The 23,277-nt window shown below is 37.0% G+C and overlaps 2 protein-coding genes across 4 annotated transcripts; one reads left to right on the top strand and one right to left on the bottom strand.

Moving 5' to 3' along the window:
- Positions 1 to 502: 502 nt before the first annotated feature.
- Positions 503 to 15,627, top strand: zbtb1 (zinc finger and BTB domain containing 1). Of its 2 annotated transcripts, none has more exons than XM_073932348.1 (2): positions 503 to 634; positions 11,102 to 15,627. In XM_073932348.1, the coding sequence occupies exon 2, from the start codon at positions 11,106 to 11,108 to the stop codon at positions 13,137 to 13,139; it is 2,034 nt and encodes a 677-aa protein (XP_073788449.1). In that variant the 5' UTR covers positions 503 to 634; positions 11,102 to 11,105; the 3' UTR covers positions 13,140 to 15,627.
- zbtb25 (zinc finger and BTB domain containing 25) lies at positions 723 to 7,321 on the bottom strand. Of its 2 annotated transcripts, XM_021473377.3 has the most exons (3): positions 7,215 to 7,321; positions 5,932 to 6,110; positions 723 to 4,469 (listed from the first exon to the last, which is right to left on the bottom strand). In XM_021473377.3, exons 2-3 carry the CDS (start codon positions 6,102 to 6,104, stop codon positions 3,341 to 3,343), a joined length of 1,302 nt encoding a protein of 433 aa, XP_021329052.1. In that variant the 5' UTR covers positions 6,105 to 6,110; positions 7,215 to 7,321; the 3' UTR covers positions 723 to 3,340. The 2 variants fall into 2 exon arrangements, with proteins under 2 accessions (XP_021329052.1, XP_021329051.1); XM_021473376.3 differs by lacking the exon at positions 7,215 to 7,321 and having other exon boundaries at positions 5,932 to 6,336.
- Positions 15,628 to 23,277: the final 7,650 nt, after the last annotated feature.

Below are 23,277 nucleotides of genomic sequence, written 5' to 3' on the forward strand. Positions count from 1 at the left end.
ATTTTATACATATTTATTTTAACCAGGGGTGCCCAAACTTTTTCCTATAAAGGGCCAAAAACCAAACTTGATTGAGGGCTGTGGGAGGAATATATACCTAACTGTATGACAATAAATTTGACGAAGGGAAATTTCCTAATTTATTTGGTTTATTTGGTTAAAAAAAATAGAATGTTGCTTTAAATCATCTTAACCAACCCAGTAAACATATAATATTTAACTTATTTTAGTAAAAACATAAACAATCCAATTTATAACACAATGCTAAATGCTGCACCTGCCTTCAGCTTGATTTGCTCGCAGATGTCGAGTTACAGTATCTACATTTTAAAAGTCTGATTCATTTACAACATCTAATATTATCGTTTAGTTTCAGGTGGCTTTTGTAGCTCACAAATAATACAAACTAAAAGTTATGTTAAACTAGAAATGATAATATCTGTCAAAGGCATTCACCCTTACCACCTCCTTATTCTCACTCTCATTCTCAATCTCTTTTCAGATGAATGGTGGGCCAAATCAAAGGTTTCCATGCGCCAGTTTTGGCCCGCAGGCCCTACTTTGGGCATCTCTGATATAGACAGACATAAAACATATATACTGTTGATCACCTTTGGTGGGATAGAGCTTGATGGTGAGTAATGATAATAGAATTTTAAGCTGAACTATCTCATAATTATCAGATGCAGTGAAATCACTGACAAACATAAAACGCAAGCCTATACATTATAAATCACAGTTTATTCAGTGTGCCATTTATTTAAAAAAATAACCAAACACATTATCACACTATGGCACCGAGTGCTGATGATGAATCAAATCGAAAAGAGACTGTTTAAATGCACTACACAAGTCACACAAATAACACAAATGCAAGTTTTGCTGATTTTAAATACTCATCACAGTACACCAGCTTTGAGTATTCAGTGAATATTACTGCAAATGGTGGTGCTTCAACAGCTCAAATACAGCACGAAAGAACCATGTCTTATATCAGTGATGTCTCAAAGTTGATAAATCATTCTAAATAAAACATTTTTGTCATGTTTTCATTAGCTTTTGAAAATGACCCGTCTGTTATTGAAATATGACTGAAGCTGTGCCATTGCATTTTTTTTGTCTAGATGCGTTGTTAGACATTTACAGTGCTATTGTCCTATCTTTGTAGTTATGCACTGTCTCAGGTTTTGTAGCAAGATTGTTAGCAAACTTGGATTATACTCTGTTCCATACACAATATAATCACGAGAGTCTTTCAACATATCAAAAAGCTTTAAGAAAAGCACCATTTGCACATTCATTTGATAGATTACTCTGATTGTGTAGATGTCTTGGATAACTTTGCAAAAATAGGCACTATTCACTGTTATCTGGAAAAAATTAAAATAACTGGATTTAGTTAAACTGGCTGAGCGATAGTTTAAGTGCTTTACAGAGATGTTTGGCAAAAATATTCTAAGGCACTGAACCAGTTTCATAGGAAATTTGATTTGGGGAAGAAATCATTTAGACTCTACGCTCAGTCAGTTTCACTCATTAGGCCAAAACTCAAAATATACAAGAAATAATCACATAGTATTAGCTTAAGCTGGCCTCTGGAAACGAATACTTTTCACTGGTAATTTGCCAAATGTGGCACTTTATAGTGCTGTTTCAGTTTGATGTACGTGTGCTTGTCTTTTAATTTTTTTCTTTTTAAATGTGTAATTGATAAAACAGTGTTCAGTCATCCATAAGTCAGCAACATCATTACACATCAACACTACAATCATCAACACTAAGTTTTAAACAAAACTCTTGTATGTTTTAACACTGACAGAGACTTAAAGACAGGACAGAAGTGCTGAGGCAGAAAACAAAGTCATTGAAAGGAATATTCCGGGTTTTATGGCATAATGTTGATTAACAAAAAACTATTTTGATTTGTAATGACAGTGAATGTGGCCTTTTTTGATAAATTATAAACAAATTACAAAACAAAAATATGTCACTTCTTGTTAGGATTTGTGTATTGTTTGAACTGTTAAAATTTTATATACCGTCAAAGTCAAAACTATTAGCTTCCCTTCTCATTTTTTTCTTTTTTTTTTTAAAATATTTCCCAAATGATGTTTAACAGAGTAAGGAAATTTTCACAGTATGTCTGATAATATTTTTTCTTCTGGAGAAAGTTTCCTCTGTTTTATTTAAGATAGAATAAAAGCAGTTTTTAATAAATAAAAAAAAAACATTTTAAGGCCAATATAATTAGCCCCTTTAAGCAATTGTTTTTCCAATAGTCTACAGAACAAACCATCATTATACAATAACTTGCCTTATTACCCTAACCTGCCTAGTTGACCTAATTAACCTAGTCAAGCTTTTAAATGTCACTTTAAGCTGTGTCATGAAAAATATTTAGTCGAATATTATTTGTTGTCATCATGGCAAAGATAAAATAAATCAGTTATTGGAAATGAGTTATTAAAACTGTTATGCTTAGAAATGTGTTGGAAACATCTTTTCTCAGTTAAATAGAAATAAACAGGGGGGCTAATAATTCTGACTTCAACTGTATATTTTATGATTCACTGTGTTACGCCCAAAGAATATATTCATTTCCTTTTTGCAAAGAAGTTTTTCAAATAAATATTTCATTGGACAGTATGAGGACACTGTTGGCGGACAGATGTCCAATCCTAAATGTCATATTTGTCCAGTGCCTGAGTTGTTTCTCTTCAGAAGGGGTAGGATTGACTGATAAATAAATATCTTACTTGTTACCGAACTAGAATCCTTAACGCTCTTACACAAGCAGTCAACATCGACGCCTGCTTTTAAAGCGTCTCCTTCATTACTTTATATCCTAGTGTTATCATCTGGTGGGGAAACTAATTAGTGCAAATCCACTTAAGGTGCATATTCAAGCTGAGAGCGGTCTGAAGCCCAAAGTTTTCATCATCATTAGGGTCTCTGCAAAGGGCAAGTACAATAGCAAGGTAAATATTGAGATGGACAAGTCTACTCGGTGGAATTGAATTGTCCCATTCGCAGTATTCGAGTATTTTGTTTTTAATATATTTTTTAAAAGGAGGTACACTGAAAAAAAATGCAAAACTGTTGCAAACAATTTATTTGTGTTGAATTTAAACAAACAAATTCAATTTAATAATATTCAACTTCATTTGTTTGTTTAAATTCAGCCAAACTAAATTGTTTACAATCCCTTAACTTAAAAAAAAGTATATTTTTGTGGGAAAAAAAACATTATGCCACTAAATGCAGTCAGCTGAGCTTATTTTGTACTGAACCCAGAATATTCCTTTAGCAGGCCTTGTGTGTTTGCATACGTCAAACACTGTCATTCCACAGTCACTGCATCTACGCTCTCCTGAGAGATCTCAGAGTCCAGAGAGTAGCAGGAGCTGCCGTTATCCTGAGTGTCCTTGGCTGCCTCGTCTCCCGTGGCTGTGGTAATATCTGGCTGGCCCTCGCAGCCGTGAAGCAGCTGCCCGCAGAAACGGCTGTAGCGATGATATCGCAGAGGCTTTCCCACATGGGCAAACATGTGCTCCTGCAGCTGGCTTTTCTGAGAGAAACGGAGGTTGCAGACAGCACAGGCCATCTTTCTCTTTCGCGTGAAGGCTGCCAATGGGCTAGCGCTCCTCCCAGTCCCACCACCTCGCCTGAGTTCAACAGCCAGCTCATCAGCCAGGGCTTGACTCTGCCGTAGAGCCTCCTCCAGACTACCAGAGTCTATAGGCTCCTTAAGAGGCCGCCTTTCCTCCAAGGATGCGTGTTCCCCGCTTTTGTCCTCTGACGGGCCTTCCATCAGTGTGCTAGACTCGAGGGCGCAGGCTGCGTGGGTAAAAAGGTGCTCTTGTAAGCCTTCAGGTGACAAACAGCGTTCCCCACATCGAGGGCACAAAAGTGCCAGAGGGCCATCTCTGAATAGACCCGCTTGACAGGGGCTCACCTGGGCTGGGGAAAGAGCTGAAGACTCTTTGTCTCCTTCCTGTTGTTCTTCCTCTTCTACCCGTTCCTGTTTGATCCGTGCAGAAATGTCAGAGTCGTCCCCCGAGGCCACCGAAGACGCGGCATGAAAGCTTTGAGGGTGTTGCTCAGATGCAATGCCCTCCAGCCCTACAGCGAGTGCTAAACGGCCATGTGTGCGATCGGCCCGTGTGCTGGAACGCCCGTCCTCAGGGTCCCGTGAGCCACCAGCCTTCAGGCCCGAGTTTTCTTTGTTGGCCAGCTGGGAAGAGATCTGGATGCCATACAGATTGGACATACGGATGGCATCAGAGGATGCATCAGGACCACTCTCGCCTGCTTTACGGCAGAGCTGGTACGCATGGAGGAACTTGATGCCTTCCTGAAGTCTGCCCTGGTCTACAGGTTGTTTAGGACCCATACCTGTGTACATGATGTGTAGCAGATAGCTGAAGACATCAGGTTGAATATCTGTGGGCTGGATCTTGATGCACTCACTAAGAATAAGAGAAAAGTCATTTAAAATAGAGTTAACAATTTATTTTCCTTTAAATGATGGTTAATAATTATCATTTGGTCAGATGGGTTCTATTAACATGCAAAGAATGCTTTTTCTATCAGTCATTTTGCATACAGTGGCGATCACATTGTTTGGTCAGGCCTGTAGCCAGGGAGGGTTTGGGTGGTTCCAAAGATCCACCTTCCACTGACAAAGGTGTAGAATTTGTCCCATACATTTTTTGAAAATGTTACAAATTTTGAAAATAACCCATAAAAGGCTTTAAGAGCAAGCGGAATCTGACATAAGTGACGTCATCTTTCACTACTGACCTACTATATTGCTAATTAAAGAAAACATTTTACAAGGAACTTTTATTCTAAATTATTGAACTTTATTCTTGAAAGAAAGAAATCACCTATAAATAAGTGTGAAGCACCAAAGGCGGACCGTAATACAGTTAATTTGAATACTAATTAGGCTATTGTTGTTATCCAGGAATTTTCAAAAGTACTTTTTTACAAGAGACGCTAGAAAAATCGGCAAGCTCTACAATATTATTATTATGTTTTAATTGTTCAGTATTCAAATGGCCAAATTCTTACTGTTGAAAATTGAATGTGCTGCTCAGTTTGTTATTTGCCTTATGAATGACACAATCAGCTACAGTTTTTAATTTAAAACTTTAATAGATTAATTTTCCCCCGCCAATAATATATGTAATAAATTTGTATTTTAAAAATAAGTATTTTCTACATATTTCTTTATTCTAAATCTTTAGTACATAAATATTTTTACTACATCAAAAAGTGTGGTTATGATGACCATCCGACAAGCTAATCTAGCTAAAAATGGCAGTACTTATATACATAAATAAGTAGGAAATATAGTACATAAATAAGTCCTTACTGATAGTATATAAATAAGTAGTAAATGAAGTGAATACCTGCAAAAAGGTCCAGTTTTTTTTTTTTTTTAAATAAAAGAACCACACTTTTTACCAGCCTGGCTACGGGCCTGTTGGTACTCTCTTGCATTTGTCTTTTATGGACAACCAGCATTTTAGGGGGACTTATTAGGTTAGTTAGAAGGAAAAGTTAGTTTCCCAGTTAAATGTGGTGTGTCTAATAATTAAGTAACTTTACCACCTGGTGACATATTAATACCAATGACTAGGAAGTATCTGAAAGTGTTCTCTGATTTTAATCAGTGTTTTTTTTTCAAATATTAAAATAATATAAAAAAAATAAAATTACATGTTTTATACTGTCATTTATAAGTAACTTAAGAAATATGCTTAAATGATTATTTCATTGATAATTTCAACAGGGAATCAGCAGTGACCTCAACATTTGTGTAAACTGTAGGATGTTTTCCATTTTCAATCACCATTGTATGATCAATGACCATTCAATCCAGAACTTACACATTAGAACACTTCAAAATAAATTTGAGTTCACCTGGACTGGTGGATAAAGATCATTTTGAAGTAGTTTGAGAAGGCGGCGAGGACTGCACGATGAGCCTTGAAGTATACGTTGCCAATGGCAACAGTGCAGTCACACAGAAAGCCAAACTCCCTTTGGACGTTCAGCTGCTGCAGGAGGAACAGACTGTGGCCAGACACGTCCATCTCAACCTGTTGCACAGAACATACAAACACCGAAGACAATTGGATTCCTAGGCAGAACTTGAACAGACAACTCATGTTGTGTTACTGTAGTGCCATTTACCTTGATTAATCAATGTGATTTAATCAGCTAACGTTTCTAGTTATATAAATTATGTATCTTATATTTAATCAAATGCAAATACAATATTTTTACTTTATAAAGTCCAATTTTTCTGTCTGTTTATTTCACATCACAAATTTAAAAAATTTGCTCTCTTTTGTTCATATCAAGTACAACAACCTTGAGAAAACGTATTAATAATATTTCATGAAATATATTATTAGATTATTTATCAAGTTTTAATTGTAATTGATTTTAATATTTAAAATGTTTTTGTTTTTTTTTTGTGGAGATCCATATTTTCCTAAGTAGCCTACTTGATATGCTAGAATCAACCGATTGAGTCTCTCAGAGCCTGACTTAGTGACTGGCGACCTCTATCGATCAAAATAGCCATAACATTTTGACCATTTCTGAGACGAACCAGATGTTTACATCTGGCTAGAATTGCCCATTTTAAATAGTGAAACGCATCTGTACTTACATTCTCGCGTTACTTATACATGCTATCCGGTGATTTGCAAAGAAGTATTCTGAAGCGGTACGTTCTCCTAAATGTGTGTAGCATTGTGCAGAAGAATGGTTCATTCTATCGATTACACTTTACTTAATATGCAACGACTGGATTGCGTTTAATGTTTGCGGTTTACCTTTGCAGGCAAACCGGGATCTGACAATACCTGTCAGGGGCTCTTAAAATCATTACACAAAAAGGACATTTACAAACAGCAATTGTTCGTCGCATAGAAAAATGTCATGACTGAATGAATGGATAATACCCCCACACCGTGTAGAAGCTACTAAGCTCGTGTTTCTCTGATATTTTTGTTCTGATTACCAGCAGATCAGTCCGCGACAGAACCATAATAATTTTCACACGTCTGGTCTACACCGATCAAGTGTTGTCGAAGAGACGGTGTACGTTTTCATGCACCTTGGCCAACAAAACATGCATGAACCAAAGCACAGACACAATGCATTCACACGGTCCCAATAAAATGCATTCTTACCAACTACACGAGAGAAAGGGGGAATAATTTCGTGTTTGTTGCAGCAGGAAAATTCTCTTATGGTCTCGCGCTTCTTCCTATGCGATTGACGGCTTAGCTTGTTATCCGTCACGTGACCGTACTGTACATTAGCTGATCCAGACGAACGCATAGTGAAAACATACAAAGCAGGCGCCCGGCTTGTATTTATGTGCTCGTTTTTTGTTAATTTCTGTCTAATTGGAGCTCCGTATAGCTGCTTTAGCCTTGGCTATTGTCTCGCTGAACTAAAAGCGTGAAGTATAAAACCTTTGACGACTTGCATGGACGAAAGAGCAAGCCGGCAGTGTTTTGTAAAGGGTCTTACAGACCTGAGGGGCACACAAACAGTTTTAGATAAGTTTAAAATCAATATGCAAATTCACGTCATTATAAGGTTTCCTCAAAATGGTATTAACCATACTTAGAGACAAGTTTAACGACATTAATAATTGCAAAAAAAACATTTATGTTGATTAAAACATTTTTCACATATCCTAACAGATATGATGAAGTGTCTATATATATATATATATATATATATATATATATATATATATATATATATATATATATATATATATATATATATATATATATAATTGTTAAGTATTTATTTATACATTTAAATTATTTGAGAATTGTAATTAAATTTCTTTTGCAGTTTTATACGAATAGATTTTTTGATGTTGAAAACCCGTTTTCTAAGGCAGGTTGGTGATGACAGCTGGGCAAAGACTTTTAATTTTTAATTTGAATTATATTTTCTATATTAGCATTAAATGCTCTAATACCAGATTAAATAGTTTTTTATATGGTAAACTGTAAATAGCCTTAATGATATTACACAAATGCTTCTTTATAGTTTTCAACCCGAATGTTCGCCTAGAAGAGCATATTTTTCACAGATGGTTTGGTTGCATTTTCACTGTGCTGCGCGTGCTGCTGGGGCGGGCTGGATTTGCGTGAGCGGGGCCGGATCTCAGTGCGGTGATAGAGCTCGCAGAGCGGCTGTGCGGAAGTTCTTTCATCCGCGCTGCACAGAAGGGGCTTCGCCCTCGAGATTAGCTATTCTCGTCCCAAGTTTTCGCTTGGACGAAGGCAAAAGAGGTGGAACTTCTTCGCTCTGTGTTTTTACTCGAATTCTGCCGTTCGCTTCAAGTTAGCGCCCATTACCGTGGGTGAGTATTTTCAGTGTGTTTTGCGTGTAAACAAGAGCTGCAGTAATGCGAAGCTCATAGCGTATGTGCGGGAAGCTGCGCGGGGGTGGCACTGCATGCTTGCGTGAGAGATCTCCCTACGACAATGGTCAGATAGACTCTGCTCTGCTTTCTCTGAAGTAACGCAACATTTTGAAACTTTATGTTTTCACTACAGGTAGTCGTTTGGTCTGATCTTTGGTGTGTTGTCCAAGTAGTTAGATTTTACTTTTAAGTGCGGTATGATTGACAGCCACAACGCCCGCATGATTCGGTCTCTAAAATAGGCCAATGAGAACGCGGGGGCGGGATGTAAACCTCTCGGTTTGGCTTTATGGTGGATTCTAACGATGTAAACCAGCACGGTTTAAACCAACTCTTTTATTCCATTTATTAATTTGAATAAGGTTCCGATCTTTTTCTGTCATCTAATTTGTGTATAGTTTTTAACCATTCGTATATATTTTTTAGAATATATTTGTTGTTTTACTGAAGAAGTTTACATAGGGAATAATCCTACTTTATAAGCTATCCATCATTCTTACATTATTATTCCATTATTTATAAATGAATTAATTATGAAACAGAATTTATTAATCCAAGTTTTACCCTGTAGTCAGTCTTACCTGGGCTGTTACAGTGCAGTGCATACATGATTTATGAAAAATAGTTTTCTTTTGTTGTTTAAAAAGTAGACAAGTTGTTTAGTACTGATTATATTTCTAGTTAATTATTGTGTTTAATTATTTGTATATAGATTTTATTATAGCTATAATACACTGTTTCATTTTTTCATTATATTATGTTTATCAAAATGACAGTTAGGATTTATAGTTACAAAAATTCATATCAAATAAATGATGTTATTGTGAATTCTATTCACCAAAGAATGCTTGCAATTCTGATAATGCCAATTAGCACTTAATAATAATTTCTGATGTCTCATGTGACACTGCAAACTGGAGTAATGCCTTTGACATCTGGCCAAAGTATTCAAATGCTAACAAAATTACAATAGAACATATTCATTTTAAATAGAAGTAAAAGTTCATAGTTTTTTTTTTTTGTTTTGTTTTATTTTGATCACATAAATTCAGCCTAATTGAGCATTACTTTTGAATGATAGTTTATTAATTTAATGTAGATATTTTTTTGACTATACTTGAATTAGTGTGCTGTTCTTTATATATTACAAAAGACACATTATAGGACCATCTTATAAGAGTAGGTTTTTGTTTTGTTTATTTAGTTTATTTAATTTTTAAGTTAGGTGCATATTTGGCTGTGTATGGACTGATTTCACATGGCCGCCATTTTAACAGTGAAATCGAGACTGCGATGGGAAGAAACCGGGAAGTATTGCCTTAGTCACACAAGAATGTTGTGTACCTGGCTGTTTATCTTATTAGCGAAGAGAAATCGACACAAATTTATACTTTCACCGCCTTCCGAGTGACTCAAAGGTCCGTTCTAAATGAATAGTGAAAATAAAAAGGCATATTGGACCTCATTTTCAGCTAAGTTACGGGAAATGGCACTAGTCAGCTAATGTTTTTATTCCCAAACACACGTTTTAGATGCCATTCATCAAACTCAAGTTAATGAACTGATTCATTCACTATATTAGACATGTCACGATACTTAATTTCGGTACTAAAATTAAAAAACCCTTCATTCCCCATTAACATTTAAGCACTGTTGATGGCGTTCTTAAACAGCGCTGATTTGCCATTTTGTTCACATGCTCACCAGAAATTACTGTGATTAGCCGTGAAGATCATCACTTCACCAAACTTCACCGATGTTTACTGAGTACAAACACAGACAAGCGATCTGCTGATGAATTGACTGATCTTCACGTCTTTAAACACTCCAAGGTTTGTGTATCTGTGTTTGCACTCGGTGAAGAACGGTGAGCTAATGACCTTTACGGCCAATCACAGTCATTTCTGTTGAGCACCGGTGAATACTGTGGCATATCAGCGGCATTTTTGAGCGTGCTCAGCGGCGCTTAAATGTTAGTGGGAATTGGACGTTTTTAAAACTTTAGTACCCGGACAACACTATTACAGACAACACGAGGGTGTGCTACAGAGGACTGCATTGTTTTATCTCATACCGGGTTACATAGACTGAAGCAGGGAAGCGTCGACACAGTGTTTACCTGCTGCCATGACCTGAAACCTAGGAGGACACTTGGACATATTACTCTGAAAGGGATTGTAATGTTGTTTGATGCCTATTATGCTTTTAATTGTTTAAATTAAACTGAACTGAATGATATTAAGGTGATGTTTACACCATATCTGCATTTTGAAGTCGTGGCAACAGCTGGGGTTTGTAGTATAGTTAGTACAGCATGTTGCTGCAATGTTTACAGTGCTGATCCTATACTTCCGAGTTTCTTCCCACCGCAGCCTCGCTTTCGTGTTTTAAAATGGCGGCCGCGTGAAATAAGCGTATTATGTTTTTTAAACAGCATGTCAAGTTAAAAACTGGTTTAAACACTTTTTAAAAATCTTCAGAACGTTGCAATCCATGTACTGAACCATTTATTTTGCTAACCAGTAGGTTATCATGCTAGACATTGCCAATGGTTGTCTGTGAAAAGGATTTTTCAGACTTGGGCCATGCTGACGTACTAAGTTTTTTTTTTATGATTCTTTACAGGGTAATGGCAAGGCCAAGCCACAGTGAGCATGTCCTGCAGCAGCTCAACAATCAAAGGGAGTGGGGTTTCCTCTGTGACTGCTGCATTGCCATAGGTGACATTTATTTCAGGGCTCACAAGGCCGTGTTGGCTGCCTGCAGTTCTTACTTCAGAATGATGTTCATCAGGGATCAACAAGGTTCTGCCCGGTTTGATCTTAGCAACATGCAGATCAGCGCAGAATGTTTTGATCTCATCCTGCAGCTCATGTACCTTGGCCGAATTGCTGTGGATCACTATGAATTTGAGGAACTGAAAGCATCTATGGCCTACCTACAAATGTACTACATCCCAGACTCACTCGAGGACCTAAGAGACATCCGAACATCTAATCTCACTCCCTCATCCTCTGCATCGTCCTCTTCATCATCCAGCTCCTCGTCCTCATCCAGTGTGGTCGGAGGCAAGATGATGTTTGGCGTTAGAATGTTTGAGCAGCAACGGCCGAGCCCTTCTGAGAATGAACGTGCAACGAAAGCCCCAACCACAACTGCTCGTCAGACCATTAACATCTCAACTGTCAGGCCTGCTGAAGATGTGGTCATACCACACCCTCCACCACACTCAGAGACCGTTGTTGACCAACCATGTGACTTGAGAAAGAGAACATCAGGTCGAAGCTCTGCCATGAAAGAACGTCCTCGATTTGGTCGCACATACACGTGCGATGACTGTGGCTTTGTCTTCAGCTGTGAAAAGCTACTCATTGAACACATCCTCACATGTACCAATCGCAAAGCTTTCCAAACACCCAAAGTCAGCAAAGAGGTTTACAGTGACAATGGCAAAGCCGAGAGTTCGACTTCAGAGGGTACAGATGAACAGAGAACACTTTGCAAGGGGGAAGATGAGTGGTCGGACCACAAGCCGGACATGGAGACGGTGATCAGGTCTGTAGCCTCTGGCATGGAAAGTGAAAATGCCTTCTCTAGGAATATAACCATTAAAGTGGAACGGGACGATGATTCCGAGACTGATTTGGAAACTATAAAGGTTGTAAAGGTTGGGAACCTTAACTTAGGCAGCTGCAAAGTTCGTACCAGGGCATTCAAAGACAATCTTGCAGATCAGATTAAGTTTGACAGTGAGGAAGATCCTGGAGTGTCTGCCATGGATGCTCTGGAGGGCAAAAGCACAGAGTTGGACACCGATCTAAAGGTACATCGAATCAAAGAGGAAAAGCAAGATGGCACATGCATACCATGCGAGTTATGCGGAGCCCTGTTGACGGAGGAGGAACAGTCTGCTCATTACATCTCCAACCACATGGGACATATCTGTGCCTGTGGAAGGTGTGGCCAAGTGCTCATTAAAGGCAGACAGCTGCAGGAGCATGCAGAGCGCTGTGGTGAACCCCAAGGTACCGAGATGGACTCCCCAGGTGAAGATTCGCTTCTACTTGAAGATGCCGAAGCTATGGAAGAAAACTTGCTGGAAGGTGCTGACCTGGGCTTTCGTTGTCCACTCTGTGGTTTGATATTTGAAAGCGAAAGTCTTGCAGTGGAGCACACGTTGGCTTGCCCGGAACAGGAGCCCTTCCGACCCGTCATGTTGGAAGATGGTGGTGAGCCAGACCATCGGCGCAAGCATTTCTGTGCAATCTGTGGCAAGGGCTTTTACCAAAGGTGTCACTTGCGGGAGCACTACACTGTGCACACCAAGGAAAAGCAGTTTACCTGTCAGACCTGCGGGAAACAGTTTCTGCGTGAACGACAGCTTCGGCTGCACACTGACATGCACAAGGGAATGGCGCGATATGTCTGTCCTGTGTGTGATCAGGGTACGTTCCTCAAACATGATCATGTTCGACACATGATCTCTCACCTGTCTGCCGGAGAGACTATCTGCCAGGTGTGTTTCCAGATTTTCCCCAGCGGTGAACATCTGGAGAAGCACATGGATGTTCATCTGTACATCTGCGGCGTTTGCGGAGAGAAGTTTCGCCTCCGTAAAGACATGCGGAGCCACTACAACTCCAAGCACACCAAGAGACAATGAGAGGCCTCTCTCTGCTACCCTTGAATCTTTAAAATAAGCCATACTGTAAATGTGAGAACCAATCTATGCACTTAGACACCAATCGTAACCTTTACAACTGCACTTTCTGTGTGTATGCAAATTCTGGATGTGTTGCTCAATGTTTTTTTTTTTTTTTTTTTTTTTTTTTTTGGTGGGTTATAGTGCCTCAAGCTTTTGTCTTCATTTTCTAATTCTTAGAGATGGATATCCAGACACTGGTTAAGTCTAGATATTGACTAAATCACACTATCAGTGGTGTTTCAGTTGAAAATGCTATTTAGATCTGTAGTTATGAAATTGGCCCAAGGCTAATCGTTTTGATTACTTCATGAAGCTTTAATGATGATGCACATTGGCTTGTGACATTCTGTCATCATTTTTACTTTAGTATTTAAGAACTTTTGTTAGGTGGGTCACTGTGTTTTGTTATTGGTGGTGCTCTTATTTCTAGTGAACACAGCACATACTTGTTCCGTTTTGTTTCATTTCAAGTTGTTCTGGTGTCTTTACCTGTTATCGTATGTAATGTTGAATTGCGCTTAGGGATAGTTTACCCAAATGACGTCTGTTCTCTCACTCTAATGTTGTTCTAAACATGTTAAGTCATATTTTGCAGAACTCCTAAATATATATTTAGAAAAAACATCTTCATTTATTTAATGTCCAGTGTCCTTGCAGGGAAAGTTAAAACCCACTGACTTGTAATGAAATCTATTAAAATTTGTTTTTAAAATTGCTAAAAACATCTTCTCTTGTGTTGTACAAGAGTATAGGTTTGGAACATGAAGGGGATAAATGACAGAACTGTAATATTTAGGTAAACTATCCCTTTAAAAAAGGAAATGAAAAGAGGATGGATTGCTATGATATGGATTGCTAAAAGGCACTTTCCCTCCTTGCACCAGAACACTAACAATTCTGATGAAAAGCAAAGAAAACACTCATGATGATGGCTTTCAGCTTTCTGTACATGCTTGATAATCACTCATACAAAACCCTGAAATCTATGCAATCTGTTCATCCCTTATTTAGCTTGCATTCACATATTATGTGATTGATGTGAACAGTTGCAGCAACATTTATTGTGTGTAATTATTTCCCTATCCCAAAGATCTTCATTTAATATTCATATAAATGGAAATGTAAAATATCTGGGTTTATACGTAAACTATCTGTTTCTAACAAGGATTATCTGGTATACAGTATGTATCGGCCTATGCTGAATTTGTTTAGGCAATCAAGCTTTATGCTTTTATCCATCTAAAGCTTAAATGGGCTTTTAAGAGGTCTTAACATTTCTGATATTTCCTAGCAAGCATTTTTGTGCGTTTAAAAGACATCTAAATAGATTTCTTGGCTAAAACAAAGCTAAATTTGAACTATCAGTGAAAATGAATTGACGTCTCGCAACAACAATGTTAGCTGTCTTTTAGATTTTCACTGACAGCCCAAATTTAGTCTTGTTTTAGCCAAGACGTCTATTAGATGTTTTGTAAACACGAAATTGCTTGGTGGGTTCATACATTGTTGTGGCTTGATGTGAAGTATGTGGAAACAATGCTTGCACAAGGGTGTAGGGTAAATTATTATTACATGTTTGTATTAATAAACAAGCACTTCGCCATTTAAATATCTTGTCTGAAATATCAGGTTGGTTTGTTTTTGTTTTTTTCAAAGTTCTCTTGGTGTTCATCTAGGCTATGAGATGATAGAGATTAATCTAGACACAGTGAATGATTGGATTAAAAGCAGACAGTCTGGCTGAACTCGGGACAATTGGTGCTCCACACTTCTGTTTGGCATAAGTTGTCACATTTAAAGGGATAGTTCACCCAAAACTGAAACTTCATTTGCTCACCGTTCCCTTGTCACAAACCTGTTCAAGTTTCTTTTTTTCTGTAGAACACAAAAGGAGTTAGTTTGAAACATTTTTGAAACCAATTGACTTCCATAGTATTTGTTTTTCCTTCTATGGAAGTCAATGGTTTCTAACATTTTTCAAATTATATTGTTTTGTGCTCAACTCAAAAAGGAAACTCATTAAGGTATGGAATGGACACACTTGAGGGTGAGTAAATAGAGAGTATATATTCATTTTTGGATGAACTATCTCATTAATTAAGCTCTTCCGGCTAACACAACTCAATGTAGGGATTGTGCAAAAGTATAGCAAGACAGTGAGGTCTGTGCTGCTCACTTGTATTCTTTGTTGGTAGAGATTATTAAATAAAAAGGGTTATTATTATTATTAATACGGACCAAATTTACAGACAAACGGCTCAAATGTTTATGCTGGCCATTCAGCGGTGTATTTGAACTGTGTTGTCATCTAAAGCGGGGGGAAAGGTGTATATGAGCGATAGAGATTATTGCAAGGAATATATGCAAATATAGTTTTGATCATATTTTTTCTAATTCCTTCAGTGTTTCATTTGTTCTTTGATTTAAAATAAAAGATTCAAAATTGCTTATTTGTGTGATGTATTTAACAGTCAGATTTACTAAATATGGAAACCAGATTGTCTTATTGGATGCCTTAAATGTTTGATCTTACAATGTTTAATTCATCACATGAAGTATCTGCTGTAGTCAGACTACATGCCCACTGCTGAATTATTATAGTCTTCTGCCTGTGAGCAGCATAACATTTGCCATGCAAATCATCACTCCAAACCCATCCGGGAAGCATTATCCCCCTTTTTAACCGACCATATCACACACAATGACTTGAATAGATCTTTCTGTTGTCAAACTAAATAATGTTTTTAATATTATGAAGATCTTTGCAATGTTAAGATTTATGAAATGACACTACTGCTTTATTTTTAACCTGTTTATAATATTTACATCGGAGGGCAACAACTTGTCAATATATACAGTCGGTAGCAACTTTAGTTTGTAAAACTAACTAAATGGAATCAACAACATAAATTTTTACATTATGAATAATTTTTCTTAATTTTGTTTGACAATGCAATGCTTTCATGAGTTTCTTTTGTTAGCATGCAATGTGTTTTTTAAGTGATGAAATGTATTATTGCTAATGTACAGAATGACAGGAAGCTCCAGTTCCAGATGCGCTCAGGATTGCATGACAAAGCTGTAGATTAAAGGTAATAATGTTGTAAATAATGTTAATTTTTTTGCATAGACTGATCCTTTTTCTCTTTATAATACCTCAATGTAGTATCGGGAGCAACAGTTATTAATTTTTTATTGTGTGTGTGTGCATTTATTGGACTCTTAAATTGCTTGTAGGCACTGACTTGAATCAGCTTAAACAAATGCTGCTTCAATTTCTACTGAAGAAAAAATATCACCTACATCATGGATTATCTGAGGGTGAGTAAATAAAATTAGCATTTTTTTGGTTATATGTCCCTTGATTAGAGTTTGTTTACAGTGTTTTACTAACCTATATGTATATATTGCATACATGAGATTTTCAGTCTTTTTGGTGTATCTCTTTTTGAATTGTATGTCCATATAATGTTTTTTCTCAATGCTCAACTCTAAAAATCATCCCTCCCATACATAGCCTGCTATAATTATCTGTGAAAAATGCCCAAACAGGCCCTATCTCAGGCTCTCAAATGAGTTTATGTCTGGTTAAAAGCCTTTTAATGCCTACATGTTCCTCTAACAGCTTGAATGCCTTTGCAGCCAATGAGCTTGTGGTTTTGGAAACCATCTTTAGATGCCTGAAAACCTCATGTGGTGCTTACTGTGACGCATACAAACTCTGTATTTGTCCAACCAAATTAGCTTAGCGTGGAAAGGAACTTTTCGTTCTCATTGGGTAAATACCTAAGATGTCTGAAGCTATTTAATGAAAAGACCCTTGATTGGAGCTGACAAGTATTCTATAATGAGTCCAAACTTTTGTTTTTAACATTTCAAAGAATTGTACCTTACATATTTAATGTAGACATAAAACAACAACAATTTGTATTATAAGTTTACCTTATAATTTACGGCAGGTGGCAAATTCATATAAAATATTTTCAGAATTGCTTTTCTGTTGATTACAACTTGTTTTTCTGCGTATTTGTTCATTAAAAGCCTAAAGCTCACTGGCTGTAAGGTCTTGTTTACATGTTTCTTTCTGCTATTATTTAATTATCCACATGGTGGCACTGTTTTATGCTTATCTATGCGTTTGCAACTTGTATGACCTCAATACAGGTTATGTGCTCAATACTATTACACGAGAGCTGTTGAGAAGTTTAATGTGTCTGCCTGGCCGACAAAATGCGCTCTAGTGCTGAATAAGTAATAGTTAATATGGTTTATGTCTTCTTTTTATATAAGAGCGTTTATAACCTTACTAGAAGTTACCTTACCACCCCCCTCCCGCGCCAGGTAACAATTTCGCAAAACGATTTATCATGAGGTAAATAATGTCTTGGCTGAAAATTAACAGCATGTTTTCCATTTTTGTATACCGTTTACTTAAAGTGTTTCTAACGAATCTATAATAATAGGCATACAAACCAATAAAAACAACTGAAAATTTACCTCTGAGTCTGAACTATGTAGCAATTGGCAAATTCATTTACGTGTACATCACGTCTAACTCTCTAGCTCTTGCAGTCCTCTTTTTATCTTTAATTAAGAGGACAAATTTGTGCCTTTTATTATTTGAGTCTCTTTATCAAAGATATTAAATGTTGCCAAATACCTAGGTTTTTAAATATAACTAAATAATTTGCTAAGTGTAGAATGTGCTCTGTCTCCTGGCTCATCATCTAACACTAAGGTAGTCTGAATAGTTAGTAAGGCTAATGCATAGCGTACTTTAAAGATTAGCTTGAATCCAGTGTAAAGGACGGTGGTGAAGCAGGCTGAAGTGAAATTGCTGAGCAAGTTAAATGTGCCTATAGCTTATATAAACAATGCGTTCCTTTAAATGTCAGAGGTATTTAAAGCTTTAGGGGTTTCTAAATCTAACTTTTTTCTCAAAGTTTTTTTTTTTATACAACAGTAATGCATCCGTTCAATTTACCCATAGTACCCCTACTGAAAAAAACAGCTTAAACCAGCCTAGGCTGGTTTTTAGCTGGTCGACCAGGCTGGTTTTAGAGGGGCTTTGGCCATTTCCAGGCTGGTTTCCAGCCATTTCCAGCCTGGTCTTAGCTGGTCAGGCTGGGAAATGACCAGTTAAAACCAGATTGACCAGCCTAGTCAGGCAGGGAGCCCAGCCAATACCAGCTATGTCCAGCTTAAACCAGGCTGGTCAAGCTGGTTTTAGCTGGATTTAGCTGGTCATTTTTCAGCCTGACCAGCTAAGAAACCAGCCTGGAAATGGCCAAAATCCATCTAAAACCAGGTTGGTCAAACAGCTAAAACCAGCCAAACAGAACTCCTCTGTTTGTTGTTATAAATTTGTTATAAATATGATTGTTTATGTTTTCACTCGCAATAAGTTATCATTTTAAAAGTTACACCGAATTAGATAATACAATTAAATAGTTTAGTTTTCTATTTATTTTGAAATATAAGGAAATTAATAAAGGAAATCACCCATAGCAACTTTATATTGGTAAGTTTACCCTTGGCCCACAGCTATCAATGATATTTGGTTTTTGGCCCTTCATAAGAAAATGTTTGGGCACCCCTGTTCTAAACCCTATTTCCAAGATCCTGCTTTGCTTTGATTTGCCAATCTGCAATTTCCCAGTCTGTTGTGATTGGTCTATCAATTTACAATATCTGAAAAAATACTATTACCTGGATTACCTGATCAACAAAGCCTTCATGGAAAGCATAACATTAGCTGAAAGTTCATCATTTGTGGGTTTTTTTTTTTTTGGTTGTTTGTTACATTGGGAACACCAAAATGAACAAAAATACAATCTCAAAGTCAAGACATAAGAGGCAAAATTGTCATGATTAAAGTCTAATGTGAGAAGTGTGAGAAGGCTCCTTCAGATTAGGCTCTCCTTAAAATACCAGAGTTTTTTTGAGTGTGAGATTTATACTTACTATTTTTTTTGCAAATTATCTCATTAACGGCAAGAGTGTAGGTAGGATATAAGAGACTTAAATGCTTTTTCTTGACATGAACATGTCAAATTAGACAATAACAGTGGAGACTTAAGGTTGTCATTATGCATATTGATTACAGAATAACCAGTTCAGTTCAATAATCAAAAATGGAAGTGGTGACAACTTTGATTTGGCAGTTCTTTTTCATAGGAAACAATAATTATTCATGAACTTTACAAACAGCTGTTTCAAAGCAAATGTAATATTAGATAAATTAAAGCTGAGGTACTTTTACATCCTTAACCAAAAAATGACAGCATGTAAACTCAAAACATGGCCTAATCTGTGACATCTCTGCTGCAGTCTTTCTTTCCGTTACACCCAGGTAATTGAATTTCTTCTCCATTATCCCTAATTATATGTTCCAAAACAGCCGAGTTCTGCCTTGGATCACAGGCCCACAATGCCCGTCTCTAGTCTGGTTTACATGATCTCCTTTTAAGGCAGGTCTGTTTGTCATGACTGTGGGTGTCTGGTCCTCACGGGAGCTGGTCATGCTGACTCCAGTAATGGAGAGTCTTTCCATAACACATCTTCCACCCACTCTAGTCATATGTTTACAGGCAGGGTCCTCTTGAAGGTGCACTTCACAGCACTTTCCAGCCACCTGGTCCTTTTGTAGTCGCTTCATTATGTGTTATTTAGCACTGGCTTTGGCTGTGATCTTTCTTGGCAATCTTTCATGAGTTGATGGATTGTCTGGATAGGCTCATTTAAACCACAGGATGCTTCTAGAATGCAGATGATTTAGTCATGTGTGAATTAAAAGGGTAGCTCATCCAAAAATTAAATTTTGACACCGTTTACTCGCCCTTTGCTTTCTTCTATTAAACTCAAAGGAAGATATTCTGAAAAAAATGTTGTAAACTTGTAATTATTGATATTTTTTTTTCTTCTATGGAAGTCATTGAATACGTGTTCGACTTCCTTCTTCAACTATTTTTTCTTTTGTGTGTGTTTAACAGATGAAAGAAACCCTTAAATGTTTAGAACCACTTGAGGGTTAGTAAAATAATGAGTAAATAAAAATTTTAGAGTATACTATCCCTTTAAATGCAATGGTATTTGCTGTTAATTTACTTACTCTCAGCCATGCAAGATTGTTTTAATTAAGTAGAATGTTAAAGAAGTTTTTTTTAATTCATTTTGTTTTATTTAAAATTGATCTTTCGTAAAATGTAAGTCTGTGCCTCCTTTCCACTGAGCAGTATGGTTCAGTGCAGTACAGATCAGTATGGGTCACCCTGATCAGGCTTGTATTGCCACTGCCAATGATACCCTTGCATGGTCACATAAAAGTGGTATGGTACGGTTAACGTTTTGGTACCTCTAAACAGTGGAAACGGCCTCCGACCCATATAGTAAAAGCGTACCGACCCAAACTCTACTATACCACTCAGTGGAAACGGGCCAATAATGCAATAATATCTTTTGCTAACTCTAGTTAAAGGGTGTCCAAACTTGGTCCTGGAGGGCCAGGGTCCTGCAGATTTTAGCTCTAACTTGTGTCAAGCCAGCAAGGATGTTTCTAGGAAACCTTGTAAGAGCTTGATTAGCCCGCCCAATTGTGTCTGATTGGGGTCGGAACTAAACTTTGCAGGACACATGCCCTCCAGGACCGAGTTTGGACATCCCTGCTCTAGTTCATTATTTTAAATGTACCCAGCAGGCACAAAACGTCATAAGACATTATTATTAGGTTAGCTTTAGGTCGTGACCTCAGGTGACCAAATTCAATGTCCAGCCAGCATCTAAGAGCAACATTATATTGACGTCCAATAACGACGTCAAATGACGTTGATATTTGGTTGATTTTAGGTTGTGTTGGAAAGAGACCAAAATCCAATGTCAAGTCAACATCTTAAACCCACATCCAATTGACGTCAAATACTGACATTTATTTGTCAGGTATGACAACCAAAATGTAATGTCTGATAGAAGTCATAGTGGTAACGTCCACACAAGATCAAGCTTTAACATCATTAGACATTGATATTTGGTTGATTTTTACGTTCATTTTACAACAAAATGCAATGTCCCTCGACATTGGGGAACAACTTCAGTCTGACCTCTTGTTGACCTCCTGTGTCTGCTGGGTAAAGGTATGGCAAGTTTGTGCAAAGATTTTAAATGGCATCTCTTTGGCTTTCCACAGGTTTAGAAGCGTAATGTCAATTGTAAATAATTGTAAATAACTGTAATAGAGGACATACAACAGGTTTTGTTCTTGCTTCTTGGCATGTGACTGTGTGTCATAAGAAGAGGCAAGCTTTATTTGAGCATGGTTTAGTATTGTGCACCATTTGTGTTATTACAGTGTCAGGCTTTAGCTGTGTAAAAATGGTGCTTCCAGTGTTGTCGTTCCCTTGTCTTGTTGCATGCGTAATGACAATTTTCTGCAAACCCATAGCATTCTTTAGTGAGTATAGCTCCACCTTTTTGGTACTGTACTGTTGTGTTGATACTCTTAAGAAAAGTGGTAAGGTCTGTTTGCTATTTTGCTACCTTTGACAGTGGAAACAGAAATAAATGTATACTGCACTGTACTTCTCAGTGGAAATTGGTCATAAGTACTTTAAAAGTTAAAAAAAAAAAAAAACCTAAATGAATAGTGATCATTTTGGTGATGAAGTCTAATGAAATAAATTGAATGTTATTTTCAACACTGTTTCTTTCAGCAGATGACCCTGTCTAGAAAGTAAAAGAAAGTTTGGAAAACAAAAAACGTTGTCTACATCTTTTTTGGCCTGAAGGTGAGTAAACTTACAGCAAATTTTCAGTTTTGGTGAACTTTTCTTTAAGATTGAATGATGTTTATGGTTCAAACGTCATTCAGTTCTGACGGACCATCTATAATTTTCTTGTGGATTCATTATGCTAATCTACCCACACTCAAATGTATTGTTTGTAGCTATATTTGAGACAAGGATACCCATGTTATATCCAGTCAGCATAGAATATATATTTTTTTATTTTTAATTATTTATGTATTTCTTCTTCTTTTTGTGTTATTATTATTATTATTATTATTATTATTATTATTATTTGCTTGAGATGCTAGAATATATTTTCTACTAATCTGTTACTCCGGCCATCTGTCCTTTCACACCAGATGCTGTTGCAAATAATGTGCAAAGAATCCCATAAGCTATGACTGGACTCATCCATGAATGCAGTGAATTTTAGTTGAAATCAATTATTTTAATAAAATATTGTAAAATGAAAATTATAAAGTAACATTTCAGAAAATCAGATTATACTAGCTTGCATCTGAGCATAAGTCATCTTTAAAATTGTTGTTTGCCCTTCAACCCAGTTTGTGGGTGCGAATGTGTGCTCACTGTTTCTGTGCTATGTGAGATGTGAGATTAGCTTTTAGAGCCCTGTGCCTTAAAAGGATATAGACGGTTCTAGAAATATTTCAAAATGGCAACTGATAATTGCCATCTGTTATGACACAACGCAGATTCCCCTACATTCGCATGCTGGCTGAAATGTGACTATAAATGTTACACATGGTGGCAGATTAATAAACATGCACTACAAAAATGATGCTGTACACACAACACATGTTGTTTTTTTGGCAGTGCATTAAGTGACGTCTTCGTGATGCTTCTCTGACATCAGAGGACTGAGTCAAAGTATTTATTTTTTGAGCTATAGTTGCATGTACATATAGCAGTATGTAGATCGTCCAGTCATCCAGTGCATCAGTTTAATCTTCAAAGAACAAAATGTCAAATATGTCACCCATTTTGCCCTGCATGATGAAATTAATCAAGAATGGCTCTTGATGGTATTTGATGAGATTAAATATGTGCGTCACCAGATCCAATTTCCTTCCTTTTGTAAATAACTTTGACTGAAAATTGTTAACACAATCACTGCTGGTGACCAAATGCAGGTTATACTCTGCGAGTGTGAGTGTATGTCAGTTTGGGACACTGATTCTCACAATCTTTGAGTGTTAAAGGGTTCACTCTAAAACAAAAAAGAAATCTGTTATTAATTTCTCACTCTCATATCGTTCCAAACCCCGAGACCTTCATTCATCTTCAGACCACATATT

Source organism: Danio rerio, chromosome 20 (assembly GCF_049306965.1).
Source record: "Danio rerio strain Tuebingen ecotype United States chromosome 20, GRCz12tu, whole genome shotgun sequence".
NCBI classification, from domain to species: Eukaryota; Metazoa; Chordata; class Actinopteri; order Cypriniformes; family Danionidae; genus Danio; species Danio rerio.

Bases quoted from the DNA above. Each gene is read 5' to 3' on its own strand.
- zbtb25 (XM_021473376.3), bottom strand. From the start codon at position 6,179: ATGAGTTGTCTGTTCAAGTTCTGCCTAGGAATCCAATTGTCTTCGGTG. The intron at 4,470-5,931 runs GTGAACTCAAAT...TCTTATTCTTAG, and splicing joins ATCTTTATCCACCAGTCCAG to TGAGTGCATCAAGATCCAGC.
- zbtb1 (XM_073932348.1), top strand. From the start codon at position 11,106: ATGGCAAGGCCAAGCCACAGTGAGCATGTCCTGCAGCAGCTCAACAAT.